At 45.0% G+C, this 19,774-nt stretch overlaps 1 protein-coding gene across 1 annotated transcript in view; it reads right to left on the bottom strand.

Annotated features, from left to right (window-relative positions):
• Positions 1-19,774, bottom strand: part of ryr2a (ryanodine receptor 2a (cardiac)) — a 167,242-nt gene that overhangs the window by 18,352 nt on the left and 129,116 nt on the right. The window contains exons 56-81 of the mRNA XM_036525633.1: positions 19,443-19,520; positions 18,802-18,877; positions 17,108-17,231; positions 16,899-17,014; positions 16,599-16,663; positions 15,924-16,045; positions 15,156-15,205; positions 14,014-14,074; positions 13,017-13,255; positions 12,807-12,888; positions 12,314-12,444; positions 11,300-11,620; positions 10,726-10,966; positions 10,242-10,329; positions 9,952-10,044; positions 8,734-8,904; positions 8,138-8,197; positions 7,304-7,621; positions 6,209-6,343; positions 5,552-5,664; positions 4,812-4,908; positions 4,246-4,352; positions 3,671-3,722; positions 3,302-3,358; positions 561-660; positions 79-158 (exon numbers count right to left, since the gene is read on the bottom strand). Of these exons, the coding sequence (XP_036381526.1) occupies positions 79-158; positions 561-660; positions 3,302-3,358; positions 3,671-3,722; positions 4,246-4,352; positions 4,812-4,908; positions 5,552-5,664; positions 6,209-6,343; positions 7,304-7,621; positions 8,138-8,197; positions 8,734-8,904; positions 9,952-10,044; positions 10,242-10,329; positions 10,726-10,966; positions 11,300-11,620; positions 12,314-12,444; positions 12,807-12,888; positions 13,017-13,255; positions 14,014-14,074; positions 15,156-15,205; positions 15,924-16,045; positions 16,599-16,663; positions 16,899-17,014; positions 17,108-17,231; positions 18,802-18,877; positions 19,443-19,520 (3,177 nt within the window). The remainder of the gene's footprint in view (positions 1-78; positions 159-560; positions 661-3,301; positions 3,359-3,670; positions 3,723-4,245; positions 4,353-4,811; positions 4,909-5,551; positions 5,665-6,208; positions 6,344-7,303; positions 7,622-8,137; positions 8,198-8,733; positions 8,905-9,951; positions 10,045-10,241; positions 10,330-10,725; positions 10,967-11,299; positions 11,621-12,313; positions 12,445-12,806; positions 12,889-13,016; positions 13,256-14,013; positions 14,075-15,155; positions 15,206-15,923; positions 16,046-16,598; positions 16,664-16,898; positions 17,015-17,107; positions 17,232-18,801; positions 18,878-19,442; positions 19,521-19,774) is intronic.

Genomic DNA, 19,774 nt, shown 5'->3' with positions numbered 1-19,774 from the left:
AATTAGGCTAATTCGGGCTGCTCGTATCTCATTATTCCTTTTCCTGTTCGCTCGATGGTGATCAGCAGAAGCGCCTACCTGCTGCACGGTTGAATTTCCTCCGTTCAGTACAGCGATACCCAGCTTCAGTGTTGATGCCACCATCGGTCCCATTTCACCTGATGGTGAAGGATGAAATTGAGATAAAAAACTGATAACGGTAATGATCACCATTAGTGCTGTTATTATTAGTAGCAGCAGTAGTAGCAGTAATGGTAGTTGTACTGTTTGATGAAGCAAATGTAGTTTCTTCAAAACAGTGTGAAGTTACAAAAGGAAAGAGGTGATGGAAACACAATCAGATATTGTCAGAGTCATGGCCATCAGGAAAACTTAATAAACCATTAAACCCATCTTCATAAAAAAGGGAGCCATTTGTTTTCTTCCTGCTAGCTGAAATTTATCTATAATGTGTCACTTCCAGCTATGAGAGAGTAGAAGTGCAACTATGAAGCTCATTGCTGTTGGCTGACTCCGTGTGTGACCAGATCCAGCCTATTGCTGTTTGGGGGGGGGGTTACCTTTGCTGGCGCTGATGGTCTGTAGGACCATTTCAGCGGCCCCCCGATCATGGAGCCGGGCCTGCTGGTACAGCAGCTTCTGCTTCTCCATTTCCTTTTCCTGGGAGGAAAGAAGAGAGGTACGCCGTCATCGCCGGGACCTCGCTGCCCTGGCAGTTGGGTTACCTGTGCTCCCATGAGGCTCTGCTGCAGGACTGAGGGCGCGCGATGAAGTGTCACATCGTGTCAGAAAGAGAGCACTGCCCTAGCTGCCGGTTCAATTCGCCTTTCTGCAGAAATATTTGTGAAAACTGTCCAGTGTCTAAGAATGCCTCTGACCCAACGTGAGGTTTTGTACGGCTAGTTAGACTCCCTCTACTGTCCTGTGAGAATTAAGTGGGCGATGGGATGTCAAACGTGGTTCCATGACCATTATAAAGTGTTCCTGTCACTGCGAGAGAACCATTCTTAACAGATGGACATCTCATTTTACACTGCAATTACATAGTGGGTATGGGCGGCAGTGTAGCATAGTTTTAAGGAGCAGGGCTCGTAACTGAAAGCTTGCTGGTTCAAGTCCCCACTGCTTCAGTAAATATTCAACTGTATAAATGGATACCATGTTAAAACTGTAACCTATGTAAGTCACTCTGGATAAGAGTGTCTGCTAAATGATTTCAACGTAATAGGCATTGTCCTCATGGGTGCTTCTAGAAACCACCAATCAATTCCATTTTTATGTGCAGAACATGAGCTGGTCATAGGCGTTTGGGGAATTTAAACTCCACTGCTATATGTACGTGTTACTCCGTTGTTATGTGTACGTGATAAATTCAGGGCATGCAGTGAAGCCAACGGCGTTTCTTTCGGGTGAAAAGCTGCAACAGAGCCCCATGGACACAGGTGCCGTGTGGCCTATCACATGGCATGGTGGCTGTAAGCTCAGTTCTCTGGGACATGAGACCAGGTGGGTGTCATGTCCGCAGCACGTCTGCCGAACATGGATGACTGCAGCAGCAGCACAAAGGCACAACTCTGACAGGGAGGGTGAGGGGGTGGGAGGGGGGCAGCAGGGGGCGCTCTCGCACTGGCTTTGCTGCTTCACAATTTCCATCTGAGGTATGTGGAAGACACAAGGGGATGGAAGAGCTTTCGAAACAAAACGAAGGCTCTTGGTACTGGTTTTCACAGGACATGAAAAACCAGAAAGAGAGAGAGAAAGAGATAGGAAGAGAGGAAGAAATGCCTCAAACGAATGAATAACTGCAAGGAATATCGAATATAAATTAAAGAAAGTTAAAAAAAAAAAAAAAAAAAAAAAAACAATTCAAAAAAATGCAACCGACACAGACACTGAGTGTTGTTACCAGAGAGCTCTCCTCCTTGTTGGCAATTTTGTTGCTTAAATCTTTGATTATATCACGCTGCGGAAACAAAATTTAATCATTTCATACTGCAGTAGAGAGCTGCTACTCTTAACTAACCAGACAGCAGTACTGTGGGGCGGAATAAGAAAAGGAAAGCAATGGAAGCGACTTGAGCAGCATTGTTATGGATATGCAGCCATGCTGATAGTGCAGTCATCTGTGTCTGTGTTTCCCATCTCTACCTTGCAGTCACTGCACAGTCCATCAAGGCTAATCACAGCCTCTATACGGCTGAAACGTAGGGTTTTTTCTTCACTCCCTCGCCTTCTCTTTAACCTCATATATTAGATATTGTGACACAATGAAATCTGAACTGCGATTCACTCCACAACGACGAACTCAACTGCAACTGCAAATACCTGCGGTGTTCTTAACACACTATACGGTGCAGATGTAGGCAGATATCGAATAGTGTCACATTTTCTGCGCAAAGTGTATAGCACTTTAGGTAGTTTCTAATCCTTACACCAGCCATTGTAAAAGCATAGCTTGTAGTGACAGTCAGATTACATCTTCTGCACTTTGCCATGCTCAATTAACTATAATTGGTCATCCCTCCCCATTTCTTTCTTTCTATACGAATATAGAAAAGCGCCACACCTCTAATTAATTATTGGCCCATTTCTTTTTCTCCCTGTGGATAGTCAAGCCTGTGGTTACAGCTTGTTACATCCAAATAGATCATTAAAGGAAATTTGCAAGTAACAAACCCTTTAGCTGTACACCCCCATGTCACTACTCACACTATTTTATAATGTAAATGTTACACGTAAAATAAACAAAAGATGTAATCTGAACACAATAATGACAGTAATAGTCCCCATTTGTTGGTGAAATGGAATTAGTGTATTAACAACATGTCACAGTTGCTCACAGTATGACAAAGGAACATCCCTCGAATGGAAGTACTGTTGTGATGTTATTATGCTTTGAACATTTATGCCCGAGATTGAGTAGTGCCTTTTAAATCCAATTTTACAGAAAATGTGAGGAAAATACCACATGCTATTATTCTTTGTTAATGTTGAGCATTGTGTTGTGCCAAAGAAAGCCCAATTCAAATCTTTGAACCTTTGAATCTGCAATTCACGTTGACATGGACACGTGAGAACAGAGGGGAGAGGCAAGATGAGAGTGTGCGTGAGCACATTTCATTATTGTCCGTAACAGAGGTCAAGGGTCAGAAGCATGCCGTCCCTGAGCCGCACGAAAGCAGATGCAAGCCATGGCCAAACAAAAAGAGGAGGGACCCACATTTTAAAAGTCTCTTTTTTTAAAATGCTTGGAGAATGGGCAAAGGTATATGCACGGACGGAGCCAGACTAAGCCACCTACTTCAAAGCTTTTCACCTCTTCGCCGTCCTCATCCTCGTCCTCTTCGTCATGGCAGCTCTGGCGGGGGGGATTAAAACAGAGCATGGGGGTAGAGTCCTTATTCGGAGGGAAGAAGAAAAGCAACCCCTATCTGGGCTGTCCTCCCCTAATGCTGCTCAACGTGACAGAACAGCCATTTCACACAAGTGTTGGCTTGCCTATTAAATCCAATTCCTCTATTGCTAAGAGAAACATACAGGTTTAAAATAACATTAGCTGTGAAAACAAAACAGAGTTAGTTCAGAAGGCAGTCTGACCAATGCATTTAGAAATCTTACAGGCAAGGAATGACAATATACAACAACAGCTGGTATCAAAACGGGCCTGTACCTTTGCCATGATGTCAGCATAGGCCATATACAGGTTGTCTTCTTCCAGCTTACTGCAAGGGGGAAAAGAAAGTGTGTTTAATAAAATGGGAACTGTCATTATACATTTTCTGCTTATTTGCCATCCTATGTCAAATACAGTTCACATGAATAATGAATTGAATTGTAATTATATAGAACCTATGATGGACCTCAAAGTCCTTTATAGTGAGGGAGGTAATACAGTATATGGCTAATATATTTATGTGGAGCCAGACTTTTGTCAGACCTGTACTACAGATTGTACACTTCTTATATTTCAGTTGTTACAATTTTGGTGACAACTGTATTTTCTCTCTCCCTCTTTCTTAGTCCCTCTGAGATGAGTGCTTAAAATGTTTGTCTGTCTCTGTCCCCTTCCTCGTTTTCTCACTTTCTCTCCCTCTTTCTCTATCCCTTCTCATCTTTCGTTCGCTATCTCTTCCTCCCCATATCTCTCTCTTGGGCCACCTCTCTTTCCCTCCTGCCCTCTCTCTCCCTGTGTCTCTCTCCCCCTCTCCCTCTCCCTCTCCGAAATCACCAGACAGCAACACACACCACTTCTCTGTCAGGGCAGTTCTGCTGAAGAGCTGGATCAGCTGATGAAGAGGATCGATCCGCTTGGACCCCTCATCCTCCTCTGATGGCTCCTCCCCTCCGGGTTTCTGAAATTCCAAAAGCCCCCCTGAGTTCCATCTGGCATACCTTCACACCCCCCCCCCCCCCCCCAAACCAGCACACAGCGGGATAATCACCCCAAGCAGAGGAGTCTAGCTCATTAAAGCCATGATGGACTCCACCAGCCAACCAAAGGAACACCGCAGTGCACAGATGTGCTTTTTATGAACAGGGTGCTGGTGTCGTCGGCCTTTCGGAAACAATCCATCTCAAACAATGCATACTAAAAACGGCGCCGCATCTGCCCTAATTGCGGCAGCAATTCCGCGGTCCGCATACCGCTCGTCAAGATGAAATTCGGCATCAAGACAAGACAGCGTTTTAATTTCCCCAGTCTAAAACAAGATGTGCAAAATGGCATTTGTGCGGATTGAATAGGACTTCCTGCTGTGCCACTTCATGCGTCGCCTCAGAATACACACTGTGCAAACAATGGCGCTACTTACAGCCAGATCCTCTATTAGCTTATCTTCAAAGTAGTGCTCCTCTGTTTCAATCCAAGACTTCTCGTATCCCTGCAGGAAGAGGTTGACAGCCCGGTGCCTGCAGACAGAAATCATTACAAGCGAATGAGCCATCTGTATTTTATGAGCGGCTCAGATTTTTACCTACAGAAAACTGTGGAGATGGCAGCTAAGCTGTCCATTCCTGCCACGGCGCATGAAAGGAAAATAACCATCACAATAATTGCTAATGAATTGCCTGAGTGTCTCTTGGGGTGGGGAGAGTGAATACTTTCTAGTTTGACTGTATTGTTGTCTTGCTGCTGTGTTGCTGTATCCTTCCTTGTATATTGTCAGTATGTCCACTGCAACACAAACACATCTTTGAACGCAAGCCACTGGATTTTGACTGTCTTCTGTACCTGGGTGAGTTATAGTCATTAAATAATGCGTTTGTTGAATTTGATTTTGAATTTGAAAGCAAGCCCCTCCAAGTGTCTTGTGTAACTGCACAAATTATTGTCATTAATAAAACATTAACAAAACAATTCAATTTGAATTTTAAAGCAAGCCACTCCTAGCATCTTGTCTAACTGCGTAAATTATTGTCATTAAACTAAACCATTCGTTGAATAGGAATTTGAATTAGAAAGGAAGCCACTCCAGGTCTCTTGTGTAACTGGGTAAGTTATTGTCATAAAACATTTGTTGAATCATGAATTTGAAAACAAGCCACTCTGTACCTGGGCAGGTTATAGAGAGGAGCCATTCTGAAACAGGCGACCACAGCTCGCTTCCTCTGCTTGGAGAGGAGTTTGTGCCACACGGCCTTCTTACTCCTCTGGGGGTGTTCAACCTGGGGGGGGGGGGGGGCACATGTTCACACACACAGATAGCATTACGTTATTTTGATGATCACTGCAGCAGTAACACTGTTACCACTATCATCACCATCATTAAGTCCCGGCAGTCACAAGCTGTATGACAGCACCTTCACTGAGATGGAATTTGTCTTCCACGTATACAGAGCTGTACAAGCCACATACAGATTACAAATAAGACTAGTATAGCGGTAAGGAGCAGGGCTTGTAACCAAAAGGTTGCTGGTTCGATTTCACCCACTAGGGCACTGCTGCTGTACCCTTGGGCAAGGTACTTAAACTACAATTGCCTTAGTAAATATCCAGCTGTATAAATGGATAACATGTAAAAACTGTAACATATGTACGTCATTCTAGAGCTAAATGAAAATAATGTAATGTAATGTAACTACACACTATGCTCAGAAGAATAGCTGGAAATCCAAACAGAACATTGCATGGTTTACACAAGAGTCAGCAGAGTCAAGCAGGAGCGTCCTGATGTTGGCCCAGGACCCATCTATTCCCCTCCACACCCACCTGGTCCAGGTGGAAGAGCACATGGGCGATGTCCAAAACCCTCTCCACAGTCTTCTCGGGGTCGGAGGTGTCCTCGCTCCTGTTGGGCAGGTCTTTGTACAGGGCCATCTGCCACCGAATGGCAGGGTCCTCCAGCTGCAGAGGGGGGAAACGGCATGACATACAGAGGTAGAAGGGTGGGGCTCCTTGTGCCAAACAGGGCACCTTTGATCTCTTTCAGCGACAGCAGTTTCCCTTGCTGTGGCTGGCTGAGCTTTCCCTCTGGTCCGCATGTTGAGAATTCCTCCCATATGGAGGCAAAGGATACCATGCCCACCTTGTATTCTGTGTAATATACTCACAGAGCAAATTGCTAATCTGGGTCTTTAGATAAGGTTTAGAGAACTGCGCTGTGACTACTGCACTAACAATCATCTTTTCTTCTACACATAAAAGCACATTTCTAAGAGCCTGAGGCTGAGGCAATGACTATGCATGCAGAACTTTGTACTGCAAACTGCTGCTTTTTTATAATCCACCCTGTGTTTTTCACCCTGTCTTACTGTACCCATTAAGTGTACACTTGTACAACAGCACTGAAGCTCAGGGAATGCAATCCTCCTACTCACATGCAGCCAGCAGCTGTTTTCGGCACTACAATTCCCAGGGTGCACCACAGGAGGGCAAACAACAAAGGGAGGCCAGGAGCGTGGCTCCACTGATGTCATCTGAGCAACTCATGGGAGACGCAAGGTGAGGGTGCTAGAGGGCGCTACTGAGCGGAGAGTGGCAAAGGGACCCTGGCTGACAAAACCCATCCTATCCCAGCGGAGCAGAGCCAGTTATGTCCTGTCACTGTGGACCCCCAGCCATCGTCGGCTCATGACACAGCCCAGACTTGAACTTACGACATCTTGGGCCATTGGACTTGGTCTACACTCTTAATGAGCACCTTAACCGACTGAGCCACTCGGGGGTCCCGCACAACTGTTTACTGAGGAAGCACATGAGGACAGCAAGAGAGCGAAGCTCGAGCGTCATCCTTACAGCGGACACACGCCCGTATCTAACGCGGGGTTCTACACACAGGGGTCAGCATGATGAGTGAGTACCCACCAGCACTGTGTTAGACCCAAACATGTTCTGCAGAGCCTGCTGGCCCTCCTTCAGCTTGGCCACCACCGCGGCGTCGGAGGAGCGCACGGGGGCCTTGCCCTGCTTCCCAATGAGGTCCACGGAGGAGGACTTTTTTATGGCGGACAGGGGCATCCTCTGCACCCGGTGGGAGGAGTCCAGGGTGGTGGATCGCTTACGCATGGTCGCGCGCTTGTGGCTCGCCAGCTCCAGGCCCGGGGGCTTGGCCTGCCGGGTCTTCCTCCACTTCATCACAATGATCAGTTTCTTTACCAGCCTCTTGAAATGAAAGACCCGGTACTGGGGGTGGGGAAAGGGGTAGGATCGGGGGTGGGGACATGCAAAACATGCACGTGAGAGTGGAGGGTGGAGGACACAGAGAAAGAAACGGGAGCAGTGAAATGGAGGGACACAGGCATGCTCTGGGCGCGATAACACAGGCAGGTGGTGAACACATGACGCCAGCCTCTTCCTGTTTCTCTTGGTGTTAAAGGTCGAGTTCAAACAGGCACAGACATGGCTATCACCCTGATGTGTCACGCACGCCGGTGTCTGTTTGAAAACGTTGGAGTATGAAAAATGTGCATGCTGGCCATTGTTAGGTTCATTCAACAGAATCATATCATCTGCAACGCAAAGGGTTGTGACTCTCCCACCCCCCCCCTTCTGGAAAGACAAAGAAAGCCCGGCAGAGGAAGGAGACAGACAATGGAGTGTTAGTAACATGCAGTGAGTCCATGCCGATGATGTCAATGGGTTAGGACAGAGACAGAAGACCGGTGAGGGAAAATGTTTGCACTTCGCCTCCTCGCTCACCTTGCCCTGCAGGTGAAGGTTATTTCGGATGATCTCTCGAACCTCGTCCTCCGTGTCTTTCTGTTGGGCACAATCACATAGAGTTTAGCGCGAGAGCGGACAGTACGCTAACTACCAACATACTGAGATGCTGCGTGTAAAACAAGGGAGCCAAAATCCTTCTGGAAAGAGTCCAGTTCAGATCTGCCATTCTAAAAACAAGGCGAATTTCAAGACAGATTGAATGGAGAAAGCATGCAGAATTAATCCATAGAATCCAACTAACTGAAAAACATTCAAAATATTTGAAGTTTAAATATCAACAGTTTTAAACAACTGGTTTAAAACAGCAACTACGGTGTTCACTTGGACACACAGTGCCGTGGATTTATAAATTTGCCTTGTACAGGCCATTGATTTGCTGAGTGCTTTTACTGTGATTCAGATTCAAATGTTTTTTGACCTTTACCAAAAAATTTCCAATTTTAAAACTCCAATTAGCAGTGCATGGGAAATAATAACTGTGTGGCAAAAACCATCTCTCAGAGGAGAGCTCTTGGAAGTTTTTAATTCTAGGTGAGCAGGTGAGCAGACCCGGCCAAAGCGTGTGTATCTACCTGGGTGAAGCGGTTTTTCGCCAGAGCGATCAGCTCTTGGTCTCCGGGCGCACAGATGTTCAGGCCGACAGGAAGCAGCCTCTTCAGCGCTGCCACGATGAGAGAGGTCTGCATGGAGTAGCGGTCACCCTTCCTCTTCATCTTCTTCCTCTCCTGGTCAGACATGGCTCCCTGTTGCACGCACGCGAGTTAAATCGGTTACGAGCGGTGAGCGGCGAGGTTTCTCTGTGCTCATCGGACACAGCACTCCCAGCATGCCTTGCGCACAAACAGGCCACTTTCACTCGGTGTGACCTCTCAGTGTCACAAGCCAAAAAATGCAAAAATGTCTGCTTCTACTACTCTTAAATTAAGCCTAATAACTTCAAAGGTACACACTGTAGAGGTATGGCTCAAACCCTGGTGCGTCACTCACACTCTAGGCTTTATGGCTGTACTGTTAAATAAATTTTATGTGTGCCCTGGCATTCATACATTTCTTCGCACCCGTTGCACACCAACAGTTGTATTTACTTTTAGTCGAAGGTGTCTGCTCTGTACCCACTCGTCCCCGCTCGTCTCCACAAGACGTTTCCCTTCTGCACTGCACCACAGGTTGGTGTGAATTTCTGTACTGTTCCTTGGACATTTCTATCCTGGATTTGCTACACAAATGTTGGTACGGAAAACCGAAGGAGACAGTTGCAACTGTCACAAATGGATTTATTGCAGGTGAGCTTTGGTTTAGGAGACATGTATTGATAAAAGGATGCCCCCCTTCATTCACAGTGTTTTCTTATCCCCAGAGACAGGCCTTATCCAATGATAGCCTACAGTATAACTCAATAATTAGAGCTGACGACAGGAAAGGATCAGAATTGTAAAATACAGAATGAGAAATGTCATACTGCAGCTTTCATCAGCTTAGTGTCAACAAAAATAAGGGAAAACTGCTTGTAGCTGCAAGAGACACCATGTCATAGAATTCTGATGCTTTCCAGTGTTCAGTCTGAATTCCATCTCTTGGGAATCAGCGTCTAGGACTTCAGCCTGGTAGGCTTTCATTGGCTGAGCCACGCCTTGCTGAGGACAGAAACCTTAGTTAATGAGCGGGAGCATGATGCTGTCATGGGGATGGTAGTATTTTTCGCTCTCAGAAGGGCCTAGACAATGGAGGGACACAGACACGCGTACGTTTTTACGAACACGTTTCTTTGCCGAAACGTAAAAGCCACTCACCTTCGACATTTTGGACTTGGTGTCGGTGATCAAGAAGGACATGTTGTTGATCTCATTCTGGACCACAAAGTTCTGCTCCTCCCGTTTGAAATTCTGGAGTTGTGGGTCAAAATGAGATACAGAGACTGTATGGTTTACACAGCGCTTTGCATGTAACTGTAGACTTCAGGGCAATGCTGTCTCCTCAGCTATGGGTATGTAAATGTGGTGATATGTATGGACACACCAGAGGTTCCAAAGTGGCTGCATTCAGTGTAAGATCACTTTGAGATGTGATGTTTTTTGCTCACATGAGATTTGGCCCAGAATATGAAAACTTCAGCCACCATGCGGAACAGCTCCTCTGCTTCTGGGTTCGGCTCTTTCAGCCACTTTGCCCTGAAAGAAAAACAATTTCAAATTAATTCGCCTAAACTCATTCTTCCCCAAGCTACTGCATGCATTTCTAAGTATCTGATGAGAGAAAACTTCAAATTAGCATTAGATTACTCATTCACACAGGGCTGATGGTTTGCTAAATGCATATTATTTTTCACAGAAGACTTAATAAATGTTGGAAAATGTTTCACTACAACTGTTTCCGTACTGAAATCGCTCTTTAATGTTTACTGTGATCAGAACATTAACTGAAGTCAATGTTTTGGAACACCTATGACGCAGAGATAATTCATGAAATTTCTTGCTATCAGGAAGGGAGGCAACATCAAACTCCCAGATGTGCGACAGGAGTGCTGACACACAGCGGCACGGCACGGCCAACAGCACCTGGCGTACCTGTTGTAGTCGACGAATCGAATGAGTAGCGGGTAGAAGGCGTACAGGTCCCGCACCAGGATGGTGAACTCATCCAGAATGAGCAGCTCCGCCTCTGACATTTCGCCCCGGCCCTCTGCCTTCATGTGCTCCTCGTCCAGCAGCACGGTCGCTGCCTTCTTTTTCAGCTTCTCCATCAGTGGCAAGAAGTGGGTCTTCAGCAGCTGGGGCTTGGCCTTGCTGATGATTGGCTGGGAGAACACTGGGTGGGGAGATTGACACTTTGATAGTCCAGTGGAACGAGTGGGCCACGCTTACCCTTATTTTTCTTTCCCACTGCCAATCAGAGCTCACCAATATCTCCCTTACCTGTGAACAATGGTAAGGGAGTCATTGCTGGGTTCTGATTAGCTTTTGTCAGCCAGAATTCATTCGTAAAGTTCGCATGAAGAGCCACTGTAGCACGTGTTTATGAACAAGAGCAACTCCAAAACTAACACCACATTCTCCCTATGGTAAGCTCCAGCGGAGGAATTGGGGCCATAATGCAGAAAGGTGTGTGTGTGTGTGTGTGTGTTTATTTAAGAGTTCGTACCTGCCAGCCGTTTCATCCAGGCGCCCTCGTCGATGCCCAGGTTGTTGTAGATGATCTTGAGCACGTTGCCCAGCAGGGTGTTCATGTGGTCGGAGGTGAGGGAGGTGCAGCACTTGTCGGCCCGCTCGGGGTTGTTCTCGGGGCCGTGCTCCCACCAGTGCGACATGTAGCTGCAAAGCATGGGCAGCACCACCTCCATCACGTGGGGCATCTGGGTGTAGCGCATGCCCGACTCGGCCAGCTCCATGATCTCCTCCAGGGACTTCTCCAGCGAGGGGATGAGAGGGGACATCTCCTCAACCTGGGCCGGCAGACCCATTGCTGCCAGAGAGAGAGAGAGAGAGAGAGAGAGAGAGAGAGGGGAGGGGGTTTCGCTCTGTATATACTGCACACTCACTGTTTTAGATCCATTACAGTTGTTATCTGTTATTAGTTTCCCTTTTTTGTATTGGGTAATATGCTTTGGTAATGAGTAAAGAAAATGTATTTCAATAAAGAAAATAATATTAAACTGAACTGAACTGAGAGGGAGGGAGCAGTGGTTTGGGGGACTTGTGGGCAGAGACAGAACGGGAGAGAAAAAGAGGAGAGAGAGATGGCGACGGATAATGAGAGGGAGAGAGATTCCAGAGGAGGAGGGAGAGAGAGGCAGCAAACTAAGTTTTAATCACCTATCTCACAGGGGTGATGACAAGGTAATTTTCAAGAGAGGACATAAACAGTTTTGAGGATTATTTTGGTGAAAGGCTGAAGTGACTCATTTCCTGTTTCTCGTTCTATTTCCAACTTGGCATCTCATCGGTGTCCTTGAAGGGGCAGTTTCAGGTTCAGATGTCTGGCCCAAATGCAAATGGAAAAGACCAGTGCCCAGACTCACCGTATGCTTAGTGATCCTGCAGACCAGTGTGAGAACTGCCTACCTGTATGCGTGTGTGTGTGTGTGTGTGTGTGTGTGTGTGTGTGCGTGCACGTGTGTGTGTGCGTGCACGTGTGTGTGTGTGTGTGCCTCCTCACCTGCCCTCTCGCGAGACCCTTTGGTGTTGTAGATGGAGTAGGTGTTGTACTTGTTCAGCTGGGGCTCTAGGAAGGACACGGGGAAAGCTCCGGAAAATGCAGCCAGACATTCCCCCAATGCTGGACGCTGCCTGGAAACAAGCAGATGATGAGGCGCTGAGAAGAACGCCCACACTGTCATACCGGCAGCAATGAAAACGCGTGACCGTGGTTTCCCCATCCCAGCTCATTAAAGCATGTAGCGTTTATAATTATCAAGGATAAAACAATCATACATAATGACTTCTGTAACCTATGACACCAACTAATATAGGCCAAAAATGTATAAGAATCAAATGAGTTTACAAAAAAAAGAAAAAAGGAAATTCTTTAACAATGGGGTGCAATGCAATAAATTCTGTCAGGACGGTGCAACAATAATAGTGCACATAACCTCTTGACAGCATTCAGAGACATAAAACAGAGCACTGTGAATTTAGCATTTCAAAGATACCTTTCAACATAGATGCTTTTGCTGGTGCCAAGCGAATACAGGCTGTTGAGGATTCTATAGCAGGACACTTGAACGTCATCCACTGCAAGGGAAAGAAAAACTTCAGCTTGCCCTCCATTCGTTACTTATTTGATCATTGTAACCAAAGAATCTCTAGGGGAAGGAAAGGAACTGGTGAAATTGCGTCCGACAGGAAACGGGTGCACTTACGTATGAGGTCCTCCCCAAACAAGTTCTGGCCGATGTGCTCAAAGAGGGAGGAGAGGACGGGCAGCAGCGCCACCGTGGTGTAGTTGATGATCTGGGTGACGCCCTTGGGCTGGGTCCTGGTGTGGGTGAACTGGCCCTGCTTCAGGTTCTCCATGGTCTTCTCCAGGTCCTCGGCGGCGTTGTCGAAGAAGGCCCGCAGCGCCGCCTTCACCGAGTCCAGGCCCGTCTTCATCACGGTCCTGTAAATGATTCCGAGAGGCGATGGTAAATGTTAGCAGCCCATGCTATCACCCCACAAGCCATCTGACTGGTCGCAGTTTATTTTAAAGCCCTGCTTATGCTATTGAAAAAAGATTTAACAACATTTATTACTTTTAGTGTGTTTTTTTTAAGGAAAAATTAAATAGTAACCAGGTTGTAAACAGTACACATTTCAACAGACTCCATTTGGCTATTGGTATACCATTTATTTGAAGAAGTAACTGAATTTGACTCAAAAATATCAGAGTCAGACACCCCATTAAGAACATCAGAAAGCAGAACTACTTTTTTGTTCTACTTTATCAGAAAGAAGAACCACATTTTTACATTTAAAACAATGACTTTGTAATGAATTCACATAAATATGCAAAGTTTATTACCCATGCATTACATGCTCATTATTCCTAGCCAGCTACTTTGAAAACCATGTCATGCTTCAGTAGGAAACAATGTATTTATCAGGTGTTTTTACCAATATAAACAGGTCCCTACAATAAAGTGCAACCAATTGATTTCAAAGTGCAGATTAAAGTCCAGTAAAGAGTTGTGAAAAAGTAATAAATTGTAGAACAGTCATATAATGGTCCTATCACTGGAGGCTGTGACAAGTATTTAAATTGTATTTGGGTGCTCAATGTATTTTTTCTGCATTGGTCCTGAATTTTATGTTTGCCTCTGAAGTGTGGGGGAGTTCCATTTCTCAAGCCTCTAAGACTAGGGCAACAGCGCCACCTACCTGGCATCAAGAGTCTGTCCCAGGATATGAAGACAGTTCACAATTGAGGTAGAATCATTTCCTGAAAACAATTAAGGGCACAAAGTGTTATAAATCCAAAACATTTTATGTTAAACACCAAACATTTACACAGTACAGGGCAAGTGATTTTTTTATCAATGCTGTGCAGACACTGCAAAGATCCACTGATCCTTCAAGCATCTGGAAGGCATCTCATTTACCGAGCCCATTGTGAGACGATCCACATGCTATATATGAATCTGCCGAGAATCTGCGCAGCATTGATCCAAAGAAACAAGCCCAATGACACAACATGCTTGCACTCCACTTCATCTACCACCAATGTGCTTCTAACTCGGACCAGTCTCATGCAGAGCTGCAAAACAGCCAGGTACCACAGCTGATGATCACACAGATCCTACCACTGTCCTCTGTTAGGAAACATGACCTCTCTTGTCAGGGAATGCCTCCCTTCAAATTCCCTGTGCACATCCTTTTATTGCAAAGGGGCATTAGTGAAATATGAATTTTGCAAAGTGTTCTAAAGTATTTGGCAGAAACATGTTTTGACACTTTAATTTTGTTTAATAGACTGATGGAAAAAAGGGTGAGCCAGTTTTGTTATTTGAAATATACCTTCATTCCTCTGGATCACAGCACAACTGCACAGAGATGTACAGTGTTCCTGATTAAATTACTAGCACACTGACAGCCGTGTAAACAATAGAGGACATTGCAATGCTTCCGCTAGTGAGGGTTAAAGGAAGAATCACTAGTCTGTTACATCAGTGACTATGCAGTTACACTGCAATACACATTACGGCACCAGGGGCTTATGTATCTGTTCAATCCATCTAGTAATCGGCTTATAAAACTTTGCACAGTGACATGCTTCATGGGTCAGGATAGCACTGTTCTCTTGGCACAAATCCCTCTGATTGGCTGGCCACAGCCCTGAGGGCTTCAGGACTGAGGCTTAAGTATGGAGACATGCAGGCTGACCATGCAAACGAAGCCACACACACACACACATAGACATACGCACATGCACAAAATCAGAGACAGAAACAAGAAGAGCAGAGAGAGAATGCAAACAGGAAGGAATTTAAAGTTGCCACGCTTCACGTCCACGCTATCCTTACCAAACAGTGATATCCTATGCCTGACAAGAACTCCAAGTTTGCAGAACAGGCTGAAGAACGAAGGAGGCAGGGAAAAAGAGAGAAAGAGAAAAAAAGAGAAGAGAGAGGGGAGAAAAACGGAAAGAGCCAAAAAGTGAGCGAATGCTGTAGAGCGAATGAGACATCATTACAGATATCGAGAGCTATGTTAATCACAGTGGGTAAAGGTGACACAGGTCACTTCGCTGGCAGAGTGGTGGTTTTGGAAGCCAGGCCAGGCTAGAAGCACTTGGAACAGAAATGAAAATTCCAGTCATACTGCTCACTACTTTAGTATATGAAATGCAAACAGATGGGTGTTAGACTGGTTGAGGATATGAGGAAAATACACAAAGTATTAGCAACACAGCAAATTCACAATGACAGAAACAATGGGTTGAATGACACATAATGTACTACATTATGTCTGCTTATAATCAACATTCAGAAACACACACAACCTGTGGTGTGGCTTGCGATGGCCAGATGAATATTTCAATAATGAAAAATGGCAAAAATCTGAAGGCTCTTTTTTTACTTTTAATGACTTTCAGTTCATACCAAAGGAATTACAATAATTAATTGAAAGATGTTTTTATTTTCATCTTTATGCTTTCTCACCTGATACATACTCATTATTTGTACAAATGGCTCAGACCTGAATTTATTGTATGTGAGATTTCAGACTACATTCAGAACATTCTTCTTTCACAACAGGAAGTCTTTCCCATATAAGGGGTGTCTTCTCACCTGGTGATCATCTCTTTCTCCTTGTTGGAGGCGTGGCCTCCGCTGCTGAGGGGTCGGATGGCAGTGGACAGGAAGTAGAGGCGGTGATTCTTGAAGTACTGGTCAACCAACGGCAGGACCACCTGAGAAAGAGGCAGCACAGCGTCAAACTTTGCCCACCTCTTGCTTCCAACCAGTACTGTAGTCTTTACTTTTGTTTGGCTGCAACATTTTCTCTGTTTTCTGAAACAGCGCTAACCGGGTTTGCAGTTCTTCAGTATTGCCCTGTGTGCTGGTTATCAGTACTGATTTGAGCGTTGACGGGGGGTGCCCAGACTCCACCGAGCTGTTTTAAATGGGTACCATCACAACTGCACTGGTTGGTAATTGGAGCCTCATCGATTTTTGCACCTTGTTGCAGACAATGCAGGGAGACTTTGCAATTGACACATTAAAGGTAACTCTCACATAATTTCAACTCAACAAAGCCAAAGCGGGAGTGCACAGAGTGAAAAGAAGTGTACCACCACAAGATTTCAGCACAGACACGCTGTCATTATCTTTTCTGAATGCTGCGGGAAAATGGGTGCCGGTTCTGAGTGAAGCTGAGAATAAACAAACCCCAGCGGAAAATGATCGATGCAGCCCCGCTGTAATTGTGAGTAAAGGAAAGAGAGACAGGCAGAGCAGTCGTACCTTCCCAAAAAACTTCATTTGCTGCTCATGAGGAATTTTCTCTCCTTTGCCACGCGTGCCCACATCTGTAAGGGGGAATGACAGGTCATTTTTGACACCTTCCCAAAAACAGAGACATGGTTTAACTCTTTTCAACATTACTGATAACAAAATATCTTAACCTCTGGTACTGTGTGACCAGGAGAACAATGAATGCCACTTTAAACTTGTTTAAATTTATTTAAGAAATGGGACAAACAGAACAAGATTAATTTGGGTTCAGCAGGCCAGGTGGAAAGTAAGGAAGGGCGCGCCTCTCACCAAACTCCATCATGTGCTCGTGGGCCTCGTCCACATAGGTGATGAGCTGCTGCAGGAAGGTGTAGGCAAAACGCTTCTCTATGGAGGGGGTGTCCAGCTCCTGCTCCTTCATGGCCCTGTTGAGACAGACAACAGGGTTTCGGCCGACTGAGAGCGTACCTGCACAACGTCAACAGACAACCACCTGCTCTTTACCCACAATCCCTCACCTTGAGACCGTGTAGCCGTTGATCTGAAAGAACTTGAGGATATCTTGTGCTTTTTCTCTGTCTCTGGATTTCTCTTTGGCAGTAAGAGTGTCGTAGGGCACCAGTAAAGGATGACTCCCTCCGCCTGGTGAACATACAATTCATACCAGCAACAATAAGGTAAATATGCAAAAAAAATTTACAGAGAAAGTTTCTGTAGGAAATATAAATATTGAACTTTTTCACATCCTATGGCAGATTTAAATGTCCTGTAGGACAAGCTTGTGAAATTGAATGTTGACAACAAAAAAATTGTACAAAACCAAGTAAAGCAGAGCTGCTGCTGAAATTGCTTTAGAGAATTTAACGGTACATTGAAACCATCGAAGATGCTCCCCACAAGGCCAGCAGTGCAAGAGTGACATCTGCTGGCCTACCGTTCACATCTGTAAAAAGGATCGATAAAAGAAGAGGCAAACAAAAAAAGATCACTGCTTTTCGTAGAACTCTCCCTCCCCACATTAGCTAAGAATCAGGGCTTACCTTAGCCGGAATATTCATTGAGTATTATTTTACTACAAATAAAAAGCAATGTTTGTCACAACTAAAACAATACGTATCACAGGTGAGGTCACTTCAATTCAAGATTTAAAAAAACAGATGTCAGCCTGTAGGTTAACACTGAGCTCCAAAGGACATTAGAACACAGACTAAATAAAGCCAGTTACTGCCTTGTGTTTATAAAAGGAAGTGGCTCACATGCACTGTCTGAATGAACCAGCCCAACCGACAATGACCATATGTATACAAGGATACATATGTATCTACACCAAAAACAACAGATCAAGGAAACATTAACTGTAGTGGTTTGAGGTTCCAGTCTGAATCACAGGAAGGATGCCCTTAAGTAAAAGGCTAAATACATGAGCAATATAAATGAGTCCAGCTATATAAATGAGTTTGAATGTGAATTAAATGAAATTGTAAGCACCGGATATCGACCCTGGGTAAGGGAGTCTCGTTAAATTAAAAGCCACTTTGACTGGAAAAATACATGTGGGAAATCATTAGAATGCATGACTCTGAGCAGTCACTCCATGATTTTTAAATTTTTTTTTTTTATAAACACAATGACGAATCCTAAATGGGCAGCCTTTCAAGGTGTGCCTAAGGCTACAAGCGTGCTGGCAAGCAGACACCGTGAGGAGCGAGCCGGCTGTTACCGTACCTTCATCGGTAAACATTAAATTCCTGTCTATGAGATGGGAACATTGAGCACAGGAGACAGAGAGAACATGTCGACAGAAATCAATGCACATCACACTGTTCCACACAAGTGCCAGACTCATTCTGCTTTGGAGCAGGAATGGTGAGAAGAAAAGGCAATAGCTGAGGACAAGCAAATAGCAGATCAATTTAAACAAACAAAAACTGTAAGAGTTTACTGCAAAAGTGCCTCAAAGTTTGGATCTGCTGCTATCAGTAAGACATTACAGACAGGCCCCGATACCATTGCTATCTTAGGAAGTGGTATAAGGCCTCATAAAGTGTGACCGGGTTTCTGAAGTGACAAAGCGCCAAGGGATGAGGGATGAGGGAAGCACGCCAACATTACAGTATGGGTTTCCAAGGCGACAGGAAAGATAATATATGCTCGTTTGCGTGGACCCTCATGACTCAAACATGAATAAAGAGATCAAGAAAAACTGCTGTACCTTTGGCTTCAAGTTCCAGCTTTTTCTTCTTTGCCCAAATGTTATGATAGTTCTCTGCAAGCAGCTCTGCCATGGACTGAAAGAGGATAAAAACAGTAAACTGAGCTAATGTTGTAAACAACAGCGTGTCCCGTTCTTTCAAAAATGATCTTGTGTTTAAACTCCAGTCATTGCTTAACAGTCAAAGGTCAGTTAAATTTGAAATTACTATTGATTATTTGTGGGGGAAAAAGTCAGTAAGTTTCAGAAGAAGCACCTCAGGGAAAGTTTTCAGCTGGACGCAGTGAGCACACTCCTGGTCAGTTGACCACGAGAAAGAGCATGTCAGTGATTGATGAATCGAGCCATTTTCCCTGGGCTTGGTTTTCAAAGCACCAGCCTTTTCATACTATGTGAAATAAGGTCACAGCACTAGGAGCAGACCAACAACACCCCCACGTGCCACTCACACTCTGTATAGTGTTACAGAGTTTTTAACTGCTAATTAATGAAAGCTGATTATAAAACCAAACATCCCTGAACAATGGAGGACAATAAGCAAGCGGTCCAGACTGATGACTTAGAGCCCCATGGCAACGGCACGCAAAAGGAGCGATTTTGGACCGCTGCTGGCGTTAGGTGACGGACAGCTTGCCACTCACGTGCAGGTCCCGGGACAGGGTCACATTGCTCATGTCGATAGGCCTTGGGCTGAAGCCGTGGGCACCTTCAATGGAGAGCTAGGAGTGCAACAAGCCAGAGACAGAAAGTTTACAAGTACTCCTTTTATATTGTATTACATTCATTTAGCAGACACTCCTTTTCTAGAGTACCTTCCAACACAAAAAAAAGCAGTATGTCCATTCAGGTTGAAAGCATATCCATTCAAGTAGAATGGTTTTAAAGACAAACCATAGGCTGTCATCTGGCTGTGAGTGTTACACATGTATGAATGTTATGTTGAAAACGATACATGATACTATAAGAGAAAAAA

This window comes from Megalops cyprinoides, chromosome 1 (genome assembly GCF_013368585.1).
Source record: "Megalops cyprinoides isolate fMegCyp1 chromosome 1, fMegCyp1.pri, whole genome shotgun sequence".
NCBI lineage: Eukaryota > Metazoa > Chordata > Actinopteri > Elopiformes > Megalopidae > Megalops > Megalops cyprinoides.
The sequence above is the reverse complement of the archived record's forward strand: the minus strand, read 5'-3'. Positions and strand labels throughout refer to the sequence as shown.